Consider the following 23,628-nt stretch of genomic DNA (forward strand, 5'->3'; position numbering starts at 1 on the left):
ACGACTATACCCTTGGGAAGCTGTGGACAACCCGATCGGACAACCAAGACTAAACCCGTCCACCTTTTCTACTAAAACCTAGGTGTAAACAATGAATAAGTTACATGATTTAGGATAATTACCCTTGGGGTCACGGGGGGTTAAGTGGCCCTCGGAGGTATACTTAACAAACCTTTCAGCTATTCGAGCAAGATGACTACCTCAAAATTTTAATCCGATATTTTATGGTGGGGGAGGGGCTGCTTTTATACCTTGGGGGGAAAGGCAAGGACAAAGACTGGTTACTCTAATCACTTTCGGTTTCTATAAAAGGCACTAGAACTTTGGTTTTGGTGCTGATTAGTTCCCTCCTATCTCCAAAGACCTTGAGATGAAAAAAGAAAGGTAGCAGTTGGTTACCACTGAATTAATGAGATAAGCTTTATATCAAAATCTGATTAATTACTTATTTCATATAAGTAATCCTAAGAACCCAGATATAACTAATAGCAAAGATTAAATAAATAACGACGCTGTTAGAAAAAAAATATATGAGGTGCGTGGCTCTTTACTAAGGTAATGCTAGTTTCTTGCCATAGATTATATATATATGTTAATAAAAAAAATTTATAAGTTTCACAAATGCTATAAAACTCATACATCTTGTAGCTGATATGTACGCAGGAATTTTCGGAAAGGATGGGAATTGGTCAAAACAGGAAAATTGTCAACTAGGTGAAAGCTATAGGTAAAAAGCTATCTAAATCTTGATATTTATGGAAGGATCTGGCCCCGAAGGCCAATCTACTGTGTAAGTGCCTACCTCTGCAACACCGTCCAAATGCTTACAATTTCGGTAATCTCATGATAAGTCTATGTAACTGTACAAAAAAATTCTGATAGACATAAAGCTGAAAACTAAGGAATTAACGCTTTTATAGCTTCTAGGACGTAGCGCTTCAGAACCCTCTTAGTTTAGCACTGCTTATTCATTGGAAGCAGTGTCCCCGATTGGTTTAGCTTGCCGAAATCACCCATTTAATTCTTCAAATGGCGGTTCGACTAATATAAAAGTTTCATACCTACCTGGCCAAAAAGAGCTGGGATGAATTACAGTTTAAGTGTGCCTGTTGTTGAAAATCATTCTATTAAAAAGAGAAGAGAATGAAAAACTGCTTGTTTTAGCAGGTCTCGAAAAAAAATCAAAGAATTCTAGATGATTTTGTCAGTGTTTACGTCTAATATAACTATGAAAAAAATAGTGTTTTTGATTTGGATTTTGTAGAAAAGGGGAATCGTGAAAAAAATAAAGAAGATGAAGTCGCTGAATTTGGTGATAGTGATGAAGACGATGTCGACTTTGATGAAGATCCAGAATTTAATTCTCAGTTTGAAGACGTAAGTAGAATATTCATGACTGTTATGGTAGTGACAACTCAGTACAGAGTGATTTTACTCAATGTCAGCGACAACAGAAATGTGTCATTAAAATAAAAAATTAGTTCGCTCTTTGCATTAGGACTGGAGACATTTAACTTTTATTGTTGAAAGTAATTTAATTTCAGGCCGCTCAGCAATGTGCCTCCGAGCGCTATTATACACTTAATTCATTTTCCTTGAGCCTACTAAAGTCTAAGCTGTGTATTGTCAAATAGACAAATATCTCACTTATATGCAAGGTTCAGCCAAATTTTATCTAACAAATTCAATAGTATATACCTATTATATTCCGTTTAACTCTAATTGTTGAAGTTCTGATTTTTGTTTGGCCTAGCCATCTTAACCTTTTTAGTACTATTGCTTGAATAAAAACTCTTGAATGAATCCACACCTGAGCTGTTTGTTATTGATGAGGATATACTATTCCACTTATTGATGAGTCGATTGGAGAAGGCCCTTCGTCCGATGCCTTTGAAGACGCATCTACCTTGTAGTTTAAGCTGATGGTTATGTTGACCTAATGTACTAAACCGTGGAATGTCGGTGGGTGCAATGTTATCATGAAAGGCTCCATTGCAGATATTTGTAAGTTTCAGTCATGTCGATTCCTGCGATAGCTATTCACGCTGAACGTGTTAGCTTTGTACGATACTTAGGAGTTATCATTGATGAAAACATGTCATTCAAGCACCATATTAGCCACCTTCAGTTGAAATCAAGCAGAAATATTGGAATTATGCGTCACCTGAAGTTTATTTTACCTTGTAATGCATTAGGATACGGCATTAGACTTTACAGTCCCTACCGGCGGTGCTGATCTCCGTTTCTTGGCCCTTCAGCCAGGAAGTGCAATGGGGGGTTGGGGGCCAACCATCCTTGTAATGCATTGATGTCCGTTTATTTTAGCTTAGTACATTCTTACCTTAATTATTGCCCATTTTTTTTTATTCGAATACATTTAGCAGCCCCTTACTGCCCCTTCAGAGACAACATAATAAAGGATTATATAAGCCCCTAGCCCTCCCCTGGATACAGCTTTGCTTGTTATATATTTCTTTATCGTTGAAATTATACCGTGTCTTCAACATTATGAAAAACGGTAAATCAAACTGGGTAGTGGGAGCTTCTGGATCCGTTCCTCATAAGAGAGGTGAGATAAAGTCGGACAGAATAGTATCTTATGTTCTAATACTTATCTTCCTGTTCTTCTAAATGTTTTTTTTAAAATGTAATGAACACCCTGAGCCTTGGCTTTTCTATTTTCAGTACTGTATCGACGATTCTCACTAATATTGCTATCTAGACAAGCTACGCTATCCACTTAATTGTGTTCAGCAAGTTCATTCAAGAAGTCCAGTTTTCTTGTTACCTATCTTTGCCCTTTAATTTTCATTTATTCCTAGTTTATCATTTATTCCTAGTTTTATCATTGTATCTTAGACACTCAAATCATCTATGTAGTGATCTGTAGATCAAAATATTCATATATAAATAATCTATAAAAATCTTTTTATCAATATTTTTTTTGCAATAATCTATATAAACAATCAAATAATCATATTAGACACTCAAATAATCTGCATAATGTAAGTACAACAAAGTTTTTTCTCCCGTTCAATACCGCTTTTTCCCTTATACTTTGCTGTATTCCTTACGAAGAAGTTCAGCAGAAAATCCATGTTAATGGGGATGAAAACACAAACTGGTTGAGCTCCTGGATCCTGCACTAGCCTCGCTCCTTACCTTAACTTCCACACTATTATTACTGTACCAAGAACCAATTACTTTAGCGTGCTTATGTGGTTACACTGTAAGGGTATAACCTTCTCGAAAACTTTTCAGCCAACTGAACTAAATACATGTTCTCCAAAACACCAGAATAAAGGGGGTTCTTAATTCGGACAGTGCTAAATTACACCGGTTTAAATTACACCCTAAATTACACCAGAATAAAGGGGGTTCTTAATTCGGACAGTGCTAAATTACAGTGGTTTTTGTGTCATGGCTTTTGCTGATTTAATATATATTAAATGAGCTGAATTTAAATATGAAATTAGTTTTTGGCTAAGAACTCAAATTTTTAAGATATATAAAATTAACAAAACAATTAATTTTTAAGAACTATTAAACCATTATTGCGGATGATAATGCAATGCTTAAAAAATTGCTGACACAGAAAAACTGATGCTATATTTGGATTTAGCATCCCAAAAATTTATTAGCAAAATATACTACAAATAGATAAAAATATAGGATCTAATACTGTATAATATTACATCATTGATATATAGAATGATTAAAGGGTGTACTTAATCCTGGATATTAGTGTTATATTTCAAAAAGTGTAGCTGATCGAGAAAAACTGATTTCATATTTCGATTCAACATCCCAAAAATAATATGAATCAGCTTAAGAAACATTGCCCCCCCCCCAAAAAAAAAGAAGTTTTCATGTTGGGTTGCGTATAAATCAACGTGTAAAAATTTGGTAAACGTATCCAAATTTTCGCCACCAATGAAACCAAGGAAAAATACATATATTTCAGCCGTCCTTAATACGAAATGAATAAATTAAAGATCAAAGTCTGAAAAAAAAACCTCGAGACCAAAATGTTTTTTTTTTTTTTTTTCGGTAAAATTTTCAAAATTTATTGACCGTGGATTTTCTTCGTTTATTCGTTATTCTTGGTTTTCTCTTATAGTCAGGCTTAGTGTGGCTTTAGAACTTATTTTCTAAACTAGGATACAATCCATCCCTTTTTGGATCAACCTAGCAATCAAAGTTGCCTAATCAGAAGCTGTCAAAGTTGCCCTCATCTGGATTTCAAGTAATACCTTTTCTTAGATATTTTCAACGAAAAATAACTCTTTGTGCTATTTTCATTAAAAAAAATGATTGAAAATGCCCTCATCTGGATCTCAAGCAATACCTTTTAGATAATTTCAACGAAAAATAACCTTTTATGGTATTTTCATTTATAAAAAATGATTGAAAAATGCCTCCCTCTATATTTTGGAGAGTATATATTTTTCGGCTTGTGGACACTTTATGTCTACTTGTTCCTGCAGCTCTTTATCAAATTGAATTGGAGTCATTAATTTCTCCGTTAGTCCGTTCTACAGGAGTATATTCCACTATGACTCATAACTTGCAATTGGCTGTCGTAATTAGTTGTCTTGAAGTGTACTTTCCCTACCATATGAAAATGTTTTCTGCAAAATAGTATTCAAATGAACCTGTTTTACGTCAAACTGAATTTTCGGTAAGAAGTATTAATTTTTAGGTAAAAGACATGCTTGATGGTGACGATTTTGATGAAGAGGGCTTCGGCTCAGATGATGATTTTCTTGATGAGGCTGTAGAAAAGTCGGGATCAAAGAAGAAAAAGAAAGTAAGTATATGTATTCACTTTCCACTGAAATTAAGATTGAGTGCTTTTTTGACTGAATATAATTTATTATTGTAGTAATTTCTCTCCCTCTGACAGTATATAAAATTTATAATCAAGAAAAACGTTAAATACCCAGGAGGCCTGAAGCTTATCACTTTTTATCGTACATACATCGGCCGGTGATGTTAAGCGCTGATATTCCAATTGTTTAATATCAAAATAATTAGATTTCAAATTGATTAATACGTTCAAATTCAAAAAGTATAGATGTCTCCATCTATTTCAATTATGATTCAATTAGAACTAACATACATGTATATCTGGGACTGCTTGTGTCGGCAGTCGACATTCGCATGTAATTGATTCGAGTGCTGGGAGCCCGAGTGAAGCTTGGTCAACTACCGGGAGTCGAAGTCCTCAGAATGAACTTGAGCGAAGTAAGGATCACCCATGAGGGCCAGAGGCCCTAGCCAGTGGAGGGAGGCTGGGGAAAGAACCAGCTGAGCTGCTTCATTTGCTTTTATATTTTGTGGGCTCGTTGTCTAGGAAAAAATGTGCTTCGTTCGTGACAACTCGTGCCTTCAACCTTTGCAAATAGGATATATTTCATAACAGGCACTGTAATTTGGTCCTCATGAATGGTCCTTGTTTTGTCCGGGTTGAAAGCCCGTGAAATGGGTTTTTGCATAGTATATATTATGAAAAGAGAAATCACCAATGCAACAGCACAAACACACATAAAAAAAAAACAGAAGGAGAAAAGGAAGACTGTTTTCCTAAATTAGTGATTAATATAGACCAGTACTTGAATGAGGCCTTAACCCTACTCATCCATACAATCACATAGGTCAAACAGCATAGCCATACACAATCAACCATAAACAATAATCCATGGACAGGCAGTAATGTCGTTAATAAGTATAAGTCGTCATTTACCAAACAATAGAAACAATAAAGACAAATAATTCAGAGACAACAACCCAACACAAGGGCTCATCAGGAGAATACATCAGGAGAATCAGGCTCATCAGGGCTCATCAGGAGAATCGTCGCTTGGACGGTGGTGGGACAGTGAGAGGATTTTTTTTTTTCTAGAATGAAAATCATGGAAACTTCCGTGTCGCATTAGCGCATATTCATTCGAAACTGAATGTTTCTGCGATGCGAAACAAAATTTAATCTGAGAAGTAACATATCATTGTACGTAGTTAACTTTTAACACACGTCTGGGGGACAAATTTATCCATGATACACAGAGATGAATGATAAATTTTCTCCTCAAAAATTGGTCTTGAATTATTAAGGAATGTCGTTGTTACGTATGTTCACCGAAAACTACCCGTTTTGGTTGCTTACAGCTAAGGTTTTTTTTTTTTTAAATAAACAATAATATTTCTATGGAGTCGACAAAAACCGCAAAAGCAAATATCTAACAATTCCAATTCAACGCTATTCAGCGATTTTTCAGTGAACCATTTGTTGGTCTATAGCAGGTCTATAGTCTATAGCAGGGCTTCTTAAACTTTTGTAATTTCCGACCCCATTTATGATTGCGAGATTCTTAACGACCCCAAAAAATATAAAAGAAAAATAAATTAATATTTTTTGATGATATATTTATATGAAGATATAAAAATTTAGAATTCGTTTTGAAACATAGAAAAATCTAAAATTGAAATCTGCACAAAATGTTATAGAAATGTTTTTATTATAGTTTCAAAAACAAAAGTGGATTCTGACCGTCTTAATTCTCTGGAATATATCCAAGTAGTTGCGTGGTAAATATTAAATTAAAGTTTACGTTAAAAATTTAATGAGATGGATGTGCCTGTTTTTTATTGCATAACAAATCAAATCTTGGTGTAATGTTTGAAACTGCTTGACTGCTGGACTGTAATGCTTGAAAAATGCCGAAGACCTCTTCGGCATTTTTTATCAATGAACGATATTGGGATTTAATGTGTGTTAAAGCTGAGAAAGTAACTTCACATAATTATGTGGTGTTGAATGGTAGAAGTACATTTAACGCCATATTGGCGATTGTGGGAAATTCAGTTCTAGTTCCGATCCAGAATTCAGTCAAGCTCTTTTTTTGGAATTGTAGTTTTAAGTTTGAGTCACACGAAAGCTCAGCAAATTCCTCTTGAGCTTTAAGTGGCAGATGATCAATCTCACTTAAGCCAATCCAAAACGGCTTTTGAATCCAAACTAATTTTTGTAAATCAATATCTAATGTAAAATATGTCCGGAACTGTATTTATAGCGCTTTTAAGTGATCTACAATAGTTTTTTTTCAATAAAAGTTTTACGATGAATTTTCTCAATTACAAAATTGTCGACACTGGAAAACATTTCGAACGATTTTTTTTTACCCTACTTTTCCAAATGCTGATCTTTTTAACAAAAATTTCAATTTTATCGTTTGAAGTAAATATATCGCAATTTTTTCCTTGAAGAGACAAGTTAAGATTGTTCAACTTCGCAAAAATATCTGACAAACAACACAGCTTGGATAGCCACAAGTCATTTTGAAAAAAAGCAGCAAATTCACATTTTCGTTCAGTTAAAAATATTTCGATCTCGTCCTTTAATAATAATAATCTTTTTAAACTTTGACCTCTTGACAACCCTCTTACTTCTGCATGTAATAACAAAGTTGTGTGATTAGAAACCGTATCCTTACAGACATTTGAAAATAAGCGACTGTTAAGGGCACGGCTCTTAATAAAATTTATGACCGTAACAACATCCTGAAGCACATCGTTCAATTCTAGTGCTATCAATCAATTAAGAAGCGCCCAAAGGACTTTTATATACCGGGACTGTAAGGTCCCGTCGGTCGCAAAAGAGAATTTAGAAATTTTGTTGATAATATTTATACGGATTATTTCGGTTTTAAGACATTGACAAAAATAAATCTACATTTTTTATAAATTTCTATAGCATCTTTTGATTCATAGTAAATTTATACAAAGATATTATAGTGATCGGAATAGAAATGCTGGTATAAACAGTCTTTCCGAGCCAGAAGATTTTATGATACATTTATCTACGATGATTGTTATTTTTCTTTATAACAATAATTTTACAAGTTAAAAAACATTTTTTGTTAAATTGTATTTTTATCACTCGCGACCCCATAATTTTGCTACGCGACCCCAATTGGGGTCGCGACCCATAGTTTAAGAAGCCCTGGTCTATAGTATAGTTGGTCTATAGTTTTTTCTTTTAAAGAAACAACATCCGACGTTGGTGGAAAGAACGAAATCCTTGACACAATCTCTGTTATATGTCCCGGAATCATCTGTTTAACAAACAAGTTTATCAACACGTTTATTTTAACAAACAAGTTTATTAAACAAGTTTATTATGTTTACACAACAGTGGCGGATTATAAATTGTGGACCCGGCAAAGTCCCTAATCCAAATAAACGATCTTTTCGTGAACTGAGCTATCGAACTCCCAATCTACATTATTATAATTATCTAGATTATTTTCTTACTATTCCAATTGTCAGTAGAACAGCATTTTCTGTATTTAGATTATCAGAGGAGAGGCATATCAACAATAAAGATTATGCTTCTCTTACAATCTTGTTTGTCAGTGGATAAAGTCTGTGCCTTTTAAGGTTATCTCATTATATAATACCCATTTATGACTTGTCCACAAATATATCTGTACAATCTCCAGCTAAATGTACCACCTGTTTATGACCTGGTCACAAATAAACGGACCGTTTGCAATTCTATATGTATTGGCTACCAGTTATTTGAATGTGTAAGAGGTTTTACAAAAGTTGTATTTTAATACTGTACCGTAGATACGTATAAAATGACGTCTTTTGTAATAAAATGACGTTTTTGAATGTGTCATTTGGATTCGACGCTTACCATTTTGGTATTATGCAAACTTGTATGGAATTATAATTCTACTTGCATAAACCCCAGTTGATAAAAACGAAGTAAAAAGATCGTGGTAGCGGCATATTAAGTGCGTGACGATGCATGTTATACATTCATGCGGTGAGACAAATGGTCAATTGGTCAATTGAGGGAGGCGTCTTCGGAATGGAATTACCCAAGGGGGATAAAGAATTAACCCCCCTCCGAATTAAATTTCTGCTTATGTGTCCGATATCCCTAACTAAAGAAGGTACTAATAGGGATTGGACTGTACGTTTTTTCGGCCCAAATTCTTTTACAATGGAAGGGGATCATTGTGTCCGATTTTAGAAGGGTATCCTACCCCACCCTGTGTGCTTTTTAACATTACGCAAGTGAAATATGTGTTTATTATTAATATTACGCATTGTTATTTTTACAGGCCAAAATTTCAGAAGTACCAGATTTTGAAGATGCTGAGGATATTGATGAGATGCTCTTAGAAAATGCAGATTCTATGGACGTTGGTGGATCAGAAGTTATTATGAACGCAGATAAAGCAGGTACCGAGTAATTACCGAGTCTTACCGAGTAATTACTGAAAGTCTAAGATAGACATAGCAAATAAAATAATATAATGCAAAAACAGAATAATAGGAGCTGGAATAATAATACATCAAGCAGAATGGTAATAATTATAATGGTAGTAGTATAAAGTGTATATTCTTCCATTTCCAAATAAACCGAAACTCTCGTAAGTTTCAGTAAATCAGAACAATAAAATCAATTGAATAAAAATCAACTATTGACAACGTGCCGGATGTTGCTCCAATCCTGCCAAATCCTCTTAATCTGCCGAAATCTCCATCTCTGTGAGTATTAAAGAGGAATATTGTTAGTCCCTGGATTACCCATACGAGTCACAGTAGCTGTTCTACAGACCACCCTTAAGAAGTTCATTGTGGTTTGTGTACCGTGCTAAACAGAAGAAAAAGACAGCTGGGTCATGAGAACCCAATTAAAAGTCAATTAATAATCGTAAAAGGTACTCGTAATATATATATATATATATATATATATATATATATATATATATATATATATATATATATATATATATATATATATATATATATATATATATATATATATATATATATATATATATATATATATATATATATATATATATATATATATATATATATATATATATATACTATCTTTTCAAGTGAGCAATAATTGTGTATGTTTTTATTTATTTTTTCTCGAATACGGTTCCACATTTCTTGGGCAAACTGGCATCCTGGAATATACTGGCCTAAAAAACGATCTGGATTGGTCAGAGGTTTGAGAATTTTTTTTAAGAGCCTTAATTTTAGAAGAAGAAAACATGAGTGACGTTTTTTTTATTTACCTCAGTACTGGAATACCGCTGTCACACTTGTCACACTTATCTGGAAAATTTGAATATTTTCATGCATGGAAGTTTTGACAGCAATCAAAATTTTTTTTAAAGAAAACTACAAGTTTGAAGCTTAGTTGACGCAGATTGCCGCGTTATTCTATTTTCATTTCGTAGCTTTTGAGAAAATTTTGAAGTTAAAAAAACATGTCTAAAAATGTTGTTTTTCTATATATATAAAAAAAAAAAAAAAAAAAAAAAAAAAAATCCCGTATAGCATACGTCAGTTCAGAATCGCTAAAGTTATTATGTAAACTGCCAAAATATTTATGGTGCCTTGTTAGATATAAGCAACTTGCTAAGTGGAACGCAAATGAACACAACCAGTTGCATAATGTCAGACGGAACGCCCACAAAGCGAAAATTTGCAGTTATTACAAATGATGATTTTTTGGAACCACTTGAACTATCAGAAGTGATATGACCGAGGGAACGGCCCGAACATTAAATTTACAATGGGTGAGAATCAACAACGTGGGTGACCAATACGGACAACTAAAGCAAAGGGCATTGCTAAATTGTCTGAAGTAGTCAAAATCCAAAACGAAGAAAAAAGACAAATGCCGTTAGAAAATATGCATGAGCGAGTACCAAAACGTATCAGAAATGAAAATGAAGAGCAAAGACATGGGCGGTTAGAAGATATGTGAAAACGAGAACCTGAGCGATTCAAAAATGAAAAAAAAGAGCGAAGATACATGCGGTTAGAAGACGGGTGACACCGAAAATCTTAGCGAGTCAATAACGAAAATGAAGAGCAATGACATTGACAGTTAGAATCCGGAATTCCTCAATTCAATTTAAACAGCAGATTCACCACCGCATGACTTAAAACTAAAGAAAAATGCAATAGTTATGGTTTTGTGTAACTTAGAGATATTTCAGAAGGGATGTGTAATGGAACCAGCCTCAGTGTTACTAATTTATGTAACAACATAATTAAGGCGAATATGATTACTCATATTCAGGTTGTTGATTTTTCATATTCAGGAAAAATCAGGAAAAGAAGTTCACATATCTCGAGTAACAGTGCACTTTAGTAATGTTCAACTTAAATGTACTGTTCAACGACATCAATTTCCACTTCGAGCCATGACTCAATTTCCATTGAAAATCAATTTCCATTTGCCATGACTATACGTAAGTCGCAAGGCCAAATTTTTTAATTTGTTCGTGTCGACCGTAGTTCTCCTGTTTTTAATCATGGTATGTTATGCGTGGCCTTTTCTTGTGTTAAAATACAGCGAAACTTAAAAGTTCTGCTACACCCTAAAAATGAACAACGAACATATAATGAAGTGTGGAAGGAAGCCCTGACAACTGCTAACATAACATTTTATTGTTAGAGTTATATTTCTTTTGTTTAAATTAATTATACGATTAATAATTATAATATGTATTAACACCCTTGACATTTCAGGTCACAAGAACAATCTAAATAGGTCAGGACTTTAAGGAAAAATGCGTATTTTTCCCAGTGTGGTTGTAACGAACATGTCATGACATCAAGAAAAGACTTAAATCGTCTGCGGTTAAAGACAAGCGACAATGAGGATCCATATATATAGAAGTCTCTCGCGTGCCAAGTGCAGAGTTCCGGGACTGTATCTTGCAAGAAAACTTGCTTTGTACAAACTATTCGTATAAATGTATGTTTTGTAACAACGCCTTTTGAGTTAACACAACTGAGTTGTTGGCTAGTCCGATAAGGTTCATGAAGATAGTCAGCTTTCAGTCACTTAACTTTTAAAATTTATATGTTGAAACTTACTTAATTGTTTCTCTTTTTGGACTTGATCCATTAAATTTTGCTTCTTCTTTTGCAGATTGGAAGCAGCTGAATTGGGAAAAAGAAAGAGTAAACAAAATGCGGTCGGAGAAGTGGCGAAACAAGAAGACAGGACAATACAAGAAGAAGAATAGCATTGGCATCACTAAATCCAAAGGTGCTTTACACAATAAAAAAAGTTTTAAAAAAGCTAAACCAAAATAAAACTTTCCAGTTGGTGTATTGTGTTTAGAGCAGCTCAATTGAACGAAAAAGAAAATCTAGCACGGAATTTGGTCATGAATTTGGTTAAATTTACTTTAATTGGATAGTCTTGTGTCGATAAGTCAATATAGATGATTTAGCTTTTCTGTGGATATTAATGTAGTACTGAATTTTGACACCCTTGGTTGCTTGAAGTTATAATATGAAAAAAAACTTCGTTTTCTTAAAGAGTTAAAGAGGCTGCGTCCCAAAGTCGAACCTTAAAATGTACAGGAATTAGGAGAGGCAGTTGGGGGGCTGCCGCCCCCCAAACCCCCCGCTTTTAAAGACTTTTGTACAGGTTTTTTGTTATGGGGGGACTTCATTGTTACTAATTACTAGTTTCGGCGCAATGGTTCTCCTCTCCTCTTGTGTTTAACGTTTTTCGAAGTTATTCCATTATTCATTCATTTCAATTTTTTGTTAATTAAAAGAGGGCCTTTCCGAAGCCAAGAGCGGGGGGTTAGGGGGGCGGCAGCCCCCCACAACAAAAAACCTGTACAAAAGAATCTTTAAAAGCGGGGGGTTTGGGGGGCAGCAGCAACCCAACTGCCTCTCCTAATTCCTGTACGTTTTAAGGTTCGACTTTGGGACGCAGCCTCTTTAACTCTTTAATATTGTTTCTGTACGTTTTTCTACAATCCATGGTGGATGTAATCTAATAATTCCTGTACTCCTCGTACAGGAATTAGGAGAGGAAGTTGGGTGGCTGCCGCCCCCCAACCCCCTCGCTTTTAAATCATTGTATAAAAAAAAAAATAGATAGAATGACCGAAATGTTTCTTTTGCTCATAAGAAGCTAATATTCTGTTATCTCTCAAATGATAGGCAGTCCAGGTGTTATCAAAATTATACACTTTTATTTTGATCGCTACGTCCAAAAGCCTATAATAAAGAATTTATTCTAAAAATGCCTTCTCATATAGGAAACATCTTTAGGTAATTATAGTAAATTATATATTATTTATCTTATTTAGCAACTATTTATATAAAATACGTAAATATCCACGGTTCATTAAATCATTGTATAAAATAGAAAAAAGAATAGATAGAATGACCGAAATGTTTCTTTTGCTCATAAGAAGCTAATATTCTGTTATCTCTCAAATGATAAGCTGTCCAGGTTTTATCAAAATTATACACTTTTATTTTGATCTTGTGAAAAAAAACCGCCCGTAAGGGACTTGAAACTTTGACCCGAGGATTAAAAGTCCCACGCTCTACCGACTGAGCTAAGCACCTGCATGTGTGTAAATATAACTTTTAAACGAGTTTTAAAAATTTCAAATTAACATGGGCTCTTATGGAGAAATGGGTTAATTAAGTTGCTAATGCGTGGTTTCTGGAAAACAGGGAAGGAGTTATCGGATCGAGTTGAAATTTCGCGGATAAGCTCCTGGGCCGTAGGGGACCTTAACTTGTGAATTTCAGCCCGATCGGACAACGTTAAAGGGGGGTGGGGGTGGGGTTGGGGGGTCGAAACTTTCGGGGGGTTAAGATTTTCCTACGAAACTTTCAAAGAAACTTACTCGGAGAATTCCGCATCGAATGAGTCTTCGTACACCCAGATCCGATGTCGGCTGTGACCTGTAGGCGTCGAGGAAAAAAAGAATACGAAGATTAAGTGGCTATGCGTGGTTTCTGGAAAACAGGGGAGTTATCGGATCGAGCTGAAATCTCGCGGATAAGCTCCTGGGCCCTAGGGGACCTTAATTTGTGAATTTCAGCCCGATCGGACAACGTTAAAGGGGGGCTGGGGTTGGTGGGTTGAAACTTTCGGCCAGATTTTCCCCATGAAGGAAAAGTCGGAGGGGGATGAAATTTGGCAGGTCTCTTAGTTGAAGCTCGGGCTACGAAATGCATCCCTCCCCATCCCTCTGCGACCACTGGAACAGATTTTGAAGATCGCTTAACATTGTCGTGGTTCGCCTCTTTATAGAGGCACGAGTGTGCCTCCTTGATGTGCGTGCGTAAGAATTTATTTGAAAGGGGGATACAAATTAGAATAAAAGCAAAAACGGAAACTTATAATAATGCGTAAGAAATTAATTTCCACACCCTTGGTTGCTTGAAGCTATGTCCGTACGTAAGAATTTATTTGTATGGAAAAGTTATATAAAAAAAAACTTATAAAAACCTATGTAAAAAGTTTTTAATAAAAATTAATGCATAAGAAATTAAAAGTGAAATAGTGAAAACCTTGGTGTTGTTCGGGTAGGGTACATGGACCCGAAAGCCAGAGGTGCAGCTAAGGGGGGGATTCTCTCAAAGTTCTTGGAAATTTAGCTTCTGTTTTTAGTTGAATTCAGTTTATGAGTCAGTATTTCTCAGCACCCTGGATGATTTTGTCGACAAATTCTTTGTATGCCCCCACAAGCTCAAAACCGGCCGAAAGCCCCCCTTCCCCTTACCTTTTGTGTACGTGAGTGCTTCAAGAGTTTGCACTGCTAACGTAGGTAGCATGGGGCTAATAACCGGGGCTGCTAATCGTTGATTGTGAGCTATTACCGAGAAGAGTTTTATTAACAAAATATGCCTAGGAAATAGAGAAGTTTTTTTTATGACGTTCTGCTTACCACTAGTCAATCTTTTTTTTTTACTTACGATTTTTTGTCGTATGTTGTATCTGTCAGATTTCCTTTTGACGGAGCCAATTGACGAGTTTTCACGGATGACCTTGTCAAGAGACCATTCTAAGTGGCAAACCAGTGTCTGATAATACTGATTTTAAATACTCAGTACAGAGTATCTCCTCTTGTTGACAGTCCCTAGCCTTTCATGTCTTTCGTGCTGTCTTGGCGAACGGCCGTACTAGTCAATGTAGCAAATCAGAGGGGAGGACGGGGATAGCGGGTGTACATATAGAAAGCAGTAATTGAGACTATGTCCTAGAGGTTGTGGTGATATTCGAACTGCGCATCACCCTTAAGCATCCTCCGAAACGTTGTCAAAGGGTTTTAGAGGCTTCTGCCTTATAGAGAGGGAAGATCGAGCTGGATAGTAATATGTACTTTAAACGAAAAACAACACTTAAGCTTTCTTGATCAGTAGGACCGGATTCGGTTGAGATGCCCGTCTAATTGGAGATCTGGTGCCAAAGGATATTAGGGACTCACGCCAAGCAGAGAGGAATGAGCGAGGTGGATAGCAATATGGTCTTAAAACGCAGAACTACACTCACCTAATTCGCATGAGAGGACCAGACTCGGTTGAGATGTCAGCCCCATGCGAGTCCTGATGAGAAATATGTTCTTCTCAGAACATGTTGTTTCTGGATATCATCTATAAGGATGAAGTTAGAACAAGAAGTGTGGGAAACTGGTAAGAATAGAAACTGGCATCCATAAAAGACAGTCACCCGTACCCTCAAGCAGTTAGTGTTTTTTTTTTGTGACCTTCTTCATTCAGCTTAGATCTTGCTCGGCTTGATATTCAATTCAAAATATTAGCGTCGCATTTTCATGAATCAAAAAAATATAGGCCCAAAAAAAGATGGATGAGGCTTGTTATTGTAAATGTGGGGACAGATGTCTTCCATAGAACCTTTTAAGCCTTAGGAGTAGTGGAGGAGTCCCAAAAAAGAGCTTTAAATCATCCACTTCTCCGGGTATAATTTTAGCTATAAATGAATATTTCATTGCCTAGGGCTCTTTATCTGCAATTTAACCCTAAAATGGTTTTGCAATATATCCCAAATCAATGTTTTTTTTATATATACTGGGTCTTTCGAATAGCAAGTTATCAAAAACGGCTACATTCTCGTATTTTCAGAGGCTTTAAAATATAGGGGATTATAAAGAACCCTAAATTCTTTCACTAACACCCTCTTTAGGTCAGCTAGTCTACTTTACCTACCAAGATATTCTGAAGCTGCCTAAGCCTGCTTTTCTCAGACTGGATTTTCTAGTTTAAACAATTTTTGACGACAAGAGTCCTGATTAATTTATGCTTACGGAGAAACACCACCTTTAATCCTATAGAAATATAGATCAGTTTATTAATCTCAAATACCAAATTCTTTTTGAAATTTTCTAATTTTTTTTTTAAGACGCCAGACTGCTATAAAATTGTTGGTACAGTTTTTCTCGTTCTTTTTTCAGTGCCTTCTACGGTTAGGACACTAAAGATCCGACTCTACCACTTCCCATACTTGTTGGCCAGGCGTTTAACACCAGACCTTTGAAAGGTCCTTGGGACCTTTGACACGTCATTCCTTTTGGGTATATTAAAACGAGCCATTTTAGCATCAGCCCCTTTTCTTTTTCCAAAGATGTGTTTTAAGGAAAGAGAGGTTTGGACAGCGTTCTCGTGCTTAGGGACGTATGCATGCTCCGTGATATCGTCAGTAAAAAGGTGCAGAGGATTTGCGAGACACCCTCCTAGTGTCATTGATGCCTGCGAAGAAATGACACAGTTCTTTTGACTTCTCTCGACAGAACTCTACCATAGTATTTCCTTATTGAAATGCTAAGATAGTTCCTAATTAAAATAGATGGATATAAGGATGGTACCCTGAGGAACTCCCCAGTGTTTCCTGGATAGTGGGAACTTCGAAAGTTTGAGTTCTTTTTTATTCTTTCGGAATCATACGGTAATCTTTTGTTCTGGATCGGTTTGGTAATCTTTGAAGGAAAATCGTCAGAAAACTAGGGCTTACTAAAAAACGAAAAAATAACATTCCTATAGTATAATTGCCATATTAGTGATATTGGCAGTGATAATCTTATTTTTAATGCTAAGTATGCCAGCATCGAACTATCAAGTATCATAATCATTTAGCCAGCCTGTCTTATAAGATGTTATTCTGTCATGTAAAATATCAGAAGATATTAAGATATTTCTTTCGGGTATTCTAGATCATGTAATAATTTAAGGGTATTAATTAAGTAATTCTCAATGTTAATTATGAAATCCAGATGGCGGAAGGGGGTTTTTCTTGACAGACATCTATGAGAGCCAGAAATTTCGTTTTTAATTAAATTGCGCCACTTGCAGCATTAAACCAAATCCCTATTAAACTGAATATTCATGGCAATGGCTTTACTGGATTTAACGCTCTGAATGTTTTCCTTGGAGTATTGCACAAGGTCATTTTTTCCCTGGAATGCTTGAAATTTAGGTAAATATATAAAAATTACTTCTACACAATAAGGGATGGGGGAGAGTAGGCTACCACCAGATTAGTTTGACAAAACCTCTTGTAGGTAGCTTTAAAATGATACACTTTTTGTGAATTTTGACCCCCCCCCCTGGCTAAGGGTTTAACCAGAGTGCTCCTGTTATATAAAATTCCCAAGTTTTTATTCAGTGGTATTTTACTAAATCTCAAGCCATATATCGGTTTACACTATTTCCACATAATGGTCGGTCCTCTTAATTTTAGATGTTAATGAATACTTTATCATTAATATTCTGGGTACTTGTATGTTATAGTGCCAAACCACTATTCATCCACTGACGCATTGTAGAACCGGTTTCTTTCGTTAGTTTCTTTCAGCTTAGCATGAAACAAGACAAAAAACAAGTGATAGAATAGAATGGAAATATGTAATTTGGGCTATATATTTGCATATTAGTGGTAGGGGGGTTGGATAGTATTTGGACAATGTGAAGTTAGAAAACAACTCTTACTTCATAATACAAAGAATAAATGTAACTAACATGTTTTGTATGCAGACTCGCTATAATTTATCTCCCCCTCCCCCCTAATGTGCAAATATTTAGCCCAAATTTGTTTTTTAAAGTATTGTGTTTTTATTATGCTTGGGTATATTTCATTAAGATTAACCGAACTTCACTTGTTGAGTGGTCGGCACTATAACAAACAAGTACCATGTTCTGAAATAAAAATCTAAATTTTTTATGGTTACATAAGCTTGACAAGTAATTATTACATTTTTTAATTTATTTTAATTGAAACTAGATAAGCATTGAATTTGCTCGTAATGAATAAGCCAGATGGCTTATAACTGACGAGGTAGCTGTCATAAAACAAATGCAATGGCGGAAGTGACATGTATTAATTGCTGCTCTCAAACAGTATTGTACTTTTGCTTCTGTAACAAGGTACACCATGACCAGGATGCGAGGAACAGTACTGTCCTGCCATTAACTTAGGATTATTAACTTAACTCATTGACAATATTATTTCCCGGCTCCCTTTGTCTACCTCTCTCCTATCTACTCTCTTCTTTGTAATCCAACCAGCGTATAAATGATTTTTCTTTCCAACAGAAAGCTCCAGTTCTTGATAACAGTAGTACTGGTTGTGGTCTTAAATAGTGTGTTTGTTTAAGTTTCATCCTTCTGTCCCTTCTTCATGTTGTCTATATTCAATAAGTCCATTGGGGTACTGCTTAAGGAAGCAGGACGCCACTTCAACAAAATAGTGTAGCCTTTCCAAGGTTTCATGGAATAAAAGAAAAGAAAAGGACAAGAATGTATTCCCATGTTTTTTAAGACACTAAAAAAAATATTCGGGTGAAAAAACTCACTTCTAGTTTAAAATTCACTCCATCCTAGATTTTAACAAAAAGAAACTTGTTCACAAATATTATTGATATATTTTGGCATTACAGTAATAAAAAGATACAATATAGCAACTAGACTGTACAAATAACCTATTATGCAATATAATAACTGAATAAATAACACGTGGTAAATCCAAAAATCAAACACTTTCACTGCAATGAATAAAGTTAAAAAATTAATTGCTCATCATACATCTCTGCTACAGGAAGGGGCATTCACCCTTCCACCTCCCAGTAAAAAAAAAAAATATGATTTTCCCAATAATTTTCTATGTTTACCAGTTTTTTAAAAAGGAATCGTAATTTCCCAAACAGACTTTTTCGGCAGGCACACTTTTTGCTCATTTGTGAAAAAATCATATAATTGAAAAGATGTTTTTCCTTACTTGTCAACAAGCAGTTTGCTTAACATTGAGTGAATAAATCAGCAAAATATCACAAACCCTATCGAATAATGCACATTCTTGGTTTCTCTTTTTTGAAAGGGGAAGGGGGCTCAACAATTGAGTGCTCACATACGATAGCTGAAAAAGCACAACCAAGTGAGTGAATTTGCATTAACATTCTCAACCACAAACCAAAAAAATTAAAAAAATACATTATTAAATCAAAAATTAATTTCAAATATACATTCCTTTATTAAATTAACTTCATTCCATTATTAAAGTAAAAATTAAATTGCAAAAATTAAAAATTCATACTCAATTTTACATGTTCATTATAGGATATAAAGAGATTAATGAATGAACCATTCAGAGGCCCTATAATTAACGTCCATGCAAAGAATAGGAGAACAAATGTAAAAGTGCATAGATTGTTGATTTTGATTTTAATTATCCAAAAAAACTCCGTTTCTCTTATGAATTTGAGTATGGAGAATAAGTTTAGGCCATTTTACTATGGACTTAATAAAATTGGCCCAAAAAAAATATTTGGTTATTGGCTGTGAGAATATTGTTTAATTTGATGGCATTAATCCCGGAATCGATCCTTATCAATCGTTGAGGGTCGATCAAGTGCTTTCACGGCCAAGTCTAAAAAGGATGAAACAAGAGGAATAAATCCATTCGATTTCAATCCGAATTCAAAAATCGAAGTCAAAGAGGCTCAAATCTTGTCAATGTACATCCGTGATAAATTGATCTGAACTTTATGCTGCTGCTTTGTGAATATTCTGTATTACTGTAGCTATATTTTGTTATGGGTGCCAAGTTTTTATCTTTTCCCGGGGGGGGGGGTTAATTTTATCATTTTAATGTTAACTCAATCCCATAATATCTGCAGTGATGACTTATTGACTCTGTAGTACCCTTTTGAGCTTGTTTGAAGAGAAGAGGGAGACTAAGTCCATTAAAAGTGTTATTGTTTTGCTCTTGTTGCTAGGCTTCTCCCTGAAGCTGATTTCTGTTGTTTTTGCTCGGATTATTATATTTTTTTTGGTGATTCTCACAGTGTTGAAGCTTTGAAGCCTTGTGAAAATATCACTAATTCATAGAATAAAAAAAAGGAAGGTCGAATAGTTTGTTTGAAAGTGACCTTTTGTTACAGAAATTACAGCGTCATCTTTTGAACTACATTTTTGTTCTGAGCCCCAACGCACATAGTCATTCGTAATGGCTTGTTATTTTGAAAATAGAGCTATTTGCATGCTCTAGAGCAATTTATTGGAAGCAGAGTAAATATTGAAAAGGCATTGTCCAAACAAACTGAAGATTTTGTTCTTCCTGTGTACTATCCTAAGGTTAATGCCAGACTTTTTTTTTTTTTAATGTGTCTTTGTTTATAAGAGTTCTTGCCCCTCTTTCCCTTTAGTAGTTGCCTTTTCAGTTTGCACGTCCTTGTGGTCCAGAATTCTGTGTGACTTATTAACTTGTATAAAGCTAATAAATAGGAGTAAAAAAATTGTGGCTCCCAAAACCAATGGTAATGTCTGGCACTATACTAGAGAATGAGTTGTTTTGTTTCTAAGGGCTAGACCGTATTTCAGAAGGCGAATCAAATAAAAGATTGTGAGAGCGCCATTGGACTTCTGTCAAGATTTGGGGTTGTCCATTATGCTCACCATAATATTTAAATATTTGTATTTAAAAAAAGCACACATGGCTCCACAAACCTTAATTTTCTCCTCTAAAACTGTGAAAATTTCAGACAAGCTCAAGGGTTTTCGCACGAAAAATGATAAATCGTTCAGAACTTCATTTAAAATCATAAATTTTTAAGATTTCCTATTTAAAGAAGGCACAAAAAGTCTAAATAAACGTTTCACACCGACGCTCGGCAAACGCAGAATCACTGGCCTAGTTTTGTCGCCTCTGTTTATAGTAGAACTAGAATTTCGTATTTGTTCTAACCGCTTTTTATACATACAAACACACACCGTAGTTAAATGAAGAGGACATATTTTAATATCGCCTTTTGCATTATCCGAAGAAATCGAAGAGGGAGAATCTTCTTCAACTTCCAGGAGGGGCGTAATCTTATTTGGGTTATAAAAGGAACCGTGTATGCTTTTTGAAACACGATGTTCAGTCCCTATTTCAACTTTATATTTTTCCTCTTCATTTCTTCGATATGATTCTGCAGCAGTTAAAATCCAATTGGCAGTCAGTTTTGAGCGAGTACTTTGTGACTCTTCATATTGAGTATCTCCAGATGTTGAGGTTCCAGATTCAGAGCTCTGCTTGCCTGGGGAATAAATGTTTTTAACAAAAGAATCAGTTTTAGTGTGTGCAAGAGTTATTACGCGCCGGGATTCTGTATTTGTCGGCGTCTCCGCATATCAATTGTCATCGGTTCGGAAGCAGTTCTTCCACAGCTCTGTCAGCACAACAGCACTATGGAAACGATAAAATACTAAAAATGGCAAAGTTATACGGGAAATTACACCCCATGTAAGAATTCCATAAAACGTGAAATGAAATTCCTGAGTTGCCCATGAGTGAGTTATAAATGAGTCCAACAGCCAAAGGGCGGCATTTACAACAAGTAAAAACATAACTACTTGTCGACCTGGTTTAACTGCCATTTGATAGCGAGACAAGCAAGCTCTTACTGAAAGTTCTGACATAAATGCATGCTGAAGGATAACTTGAACAATTATCATAACATTCATAACTAAGGTCATTGAATGCTGCGGATTTGTGATATTCTCTGCTCCTACAATTGTGCCAAATATTGTAAATATGATAGCACCGCTGACAGTGACGTTTTGTAACAGTCGATCCACTAAAGTCAATTCATCACCGCTAGGTGATAGCTTAGGTAGTTGTAGTATTCCAATGATACTCATGACAATACACACGCTCAAAATCGAAACTTGGGTACCTGTGCATATCCAAAACATATCATTCCGAAATTCTAAATTATCTTTCATAACAAAAAAGATAATCGATACAATTATTGCTGCGACGAAACAGAGCAAACCTATAAATAGTCCTATGCTAGAGCTTTGACAGTCTACACGCCATTTCTGTTTTACACTACGAGGGATTGATTCTCCAGATACAGAGTCCGTGTCGCTAGGTCTTTTCTCAGATTTTGACCGACTTCCAACTGAACGCCATATAACGTACATCGCCACGGCAGCTATTAAACCAAAATGCACTTCAATTTTCAATCTGGAAAAAGACTGTTATTTAACAAAAGTCAACTAAACCGTATTCATGGGCATCGACTTCGGGGGAAGGGTAGTGGACCATAGCCACCCGTGGCCTGTGAGTATTCAAGCGAGGATTATTAGTTTTAAAAATTTTTTCCTGAATTGCCTGGACTTTTATTTGCGATTCAACGAGCTCAGAATTTCTAGGCCCTGCTTCCCTTTTTTAAGATCAAGACTCGGTGACACTGAGTGTCTTAATGAAAGTTAAGTGAAATACTTATTTTTACTTAATTATTACCGAAATACTTAATTACACTTATTAAGTAATTAAATATTCAAGTAAATAATCAATAACAATATTAAAGTAAATAGTTAAAGTAGTTAATAATATTAAAGTAAATAATAGAAATTAGTAATTAATAATTAAATAATTAAATATTTACTTAATTATTACTTACTCAATTATTAGTGAAATACTGTCAATTATCAGTAAACATACTGACAAGTGATAAAGCATACGGAGAAGCTAGGACGCGTAGAAATAGAGAATTGAAATCAGTTAAGAGCATAGATTAAACGGTTTTATTTACTCTGCCAGTCCTTGAAAGACAATGTGTTTTTTTTTTAAATGTTGTACACAAGGACTGAGTTTCTAAGAAATACAGAAATTAGAATACCTATCCTCAGAGATGCTACAATTCTTGTGAATGAATTTGGACTAAGTCGGTGAAAAATTCTAATAAGTGTTATAAGAAGCAATTCAAACTTTTTCATGAGCATTCAGTGCTAAATACTTATATATTTCTGCTTATATATAAAATATTGGATGTCTTGACTATAATGTATTTTAGAATTTCAGGAAAAAAGACGCCAATTTAAATAGAAAATGTAGTAAGATTTACAATTTAGATAAGGATTCTGGCTTATGAATCTGAAGGCTTAAAAATCGTGTTTTCCTTTTTTATTCATTTATTAAAATGAAACTGCGGTAAGCCACAGGCTTGTTGCGAAAATAAATATACAATATACACAAAATAAGAATCTAAGCTATCATAAAGAAGTAAAAAATGAAAGAACAGACCATTATTAACAGAACTATAATGCTGAATATGACTCTATCGCATAAAAGGGTAATTTTACCAATCCTCTCATCGGCGGTTCAGTTCTAACAGCAAAAATAACAGCTGACGGAAGCAAGTTTCGATTATTACAGGTTATGCATTGATTTACCAATTTTCTTGATTTTATTTCTTGCGCTTGCTGATGCCTCTCAACATTTGTTATTATTGCTATGTGGTTTTGTTTACAGAA

General features: G+C 35.0%; 3 protein-coding genes across 8 annotated transcripts in view; 2 read left to right on the plus strand and 1 right to left on the minus strand.

Annotated features, from left to right (window-relative positions):
• Positions 1-12,166, plus strand: part of LOC136038631 (CCAAT/enhancer-binding protein zeta-like) — a 48,349-nt gene extending 36,183 nt beyond the window's left edge. For both annotated transcript variants that reach the window (XM_065721870.1, XM_065721869.1), the window contains 4 exons: positions 1,265-1,377; positions 4,703-4,810; positions 9,135-9,255; positions 11,984-12,166. In XM_065721870.1, coding sequence (XP_065577942.1) covers positions 1,265-1,377; positions 4,703-4,810; positions 9,135-9,255; positions 11,984-12,150 — 509 coding nt within the window. In that variant the 3' untranslated portion in view covers positions 12,151-12,166. The remainder of the gene's footprint in view (positions 1-1,264; positions 1,378-4,702; positions 4,811-9,134; positions 9,256-11,983) is intronic.
• Positions 1-23,628, plus strand: part of LOC136038634 (lysine-specific histone demethylase 1A-like) — a gene marked incomplete at its 3' end in the record, with an annotated part of 406,525 nt that overhangs the window by 89,331 nt on the left and 293,566 nt on the right.
• The window catches only part of LOC136038632 (proton channel OtopLc-like), a 94,383-nt gene continuing 89,481 nt past the window's right edge, over positions 18,727-23,628 (minus strand). For all 5 annotated transcript variants that reach the window (XM_065721873.1, XM_065721874.1, XM_065721872.1 and 2 more), the window contains one exon: positions 18,727-22,336. In XM_065721873.1, coding sequence (XP_065577945.1) covers positions 21,499-22,336 — 838 coding nt within the window. In that variant the 3' untranslated portion in view covers positions 18,727-21,498. The remainder of the gene's footprint in view (positions 22,337-23,628) is intronic.

This window comes from Artemia franciscana, chromosome 18 (genome assembly GCF_032884065.1).
Source record: "Artemia franciscana chromosome 18, ASM3288406v1, whole genome shotgun sequence".
Taxonomy (NCBI): domain Eukaryota; kingdom Metazoa; phylum Arthropoda; class Branchiopoda; order Anostraca; family Artemiidae; genus Artemia; species Artemia franciscana.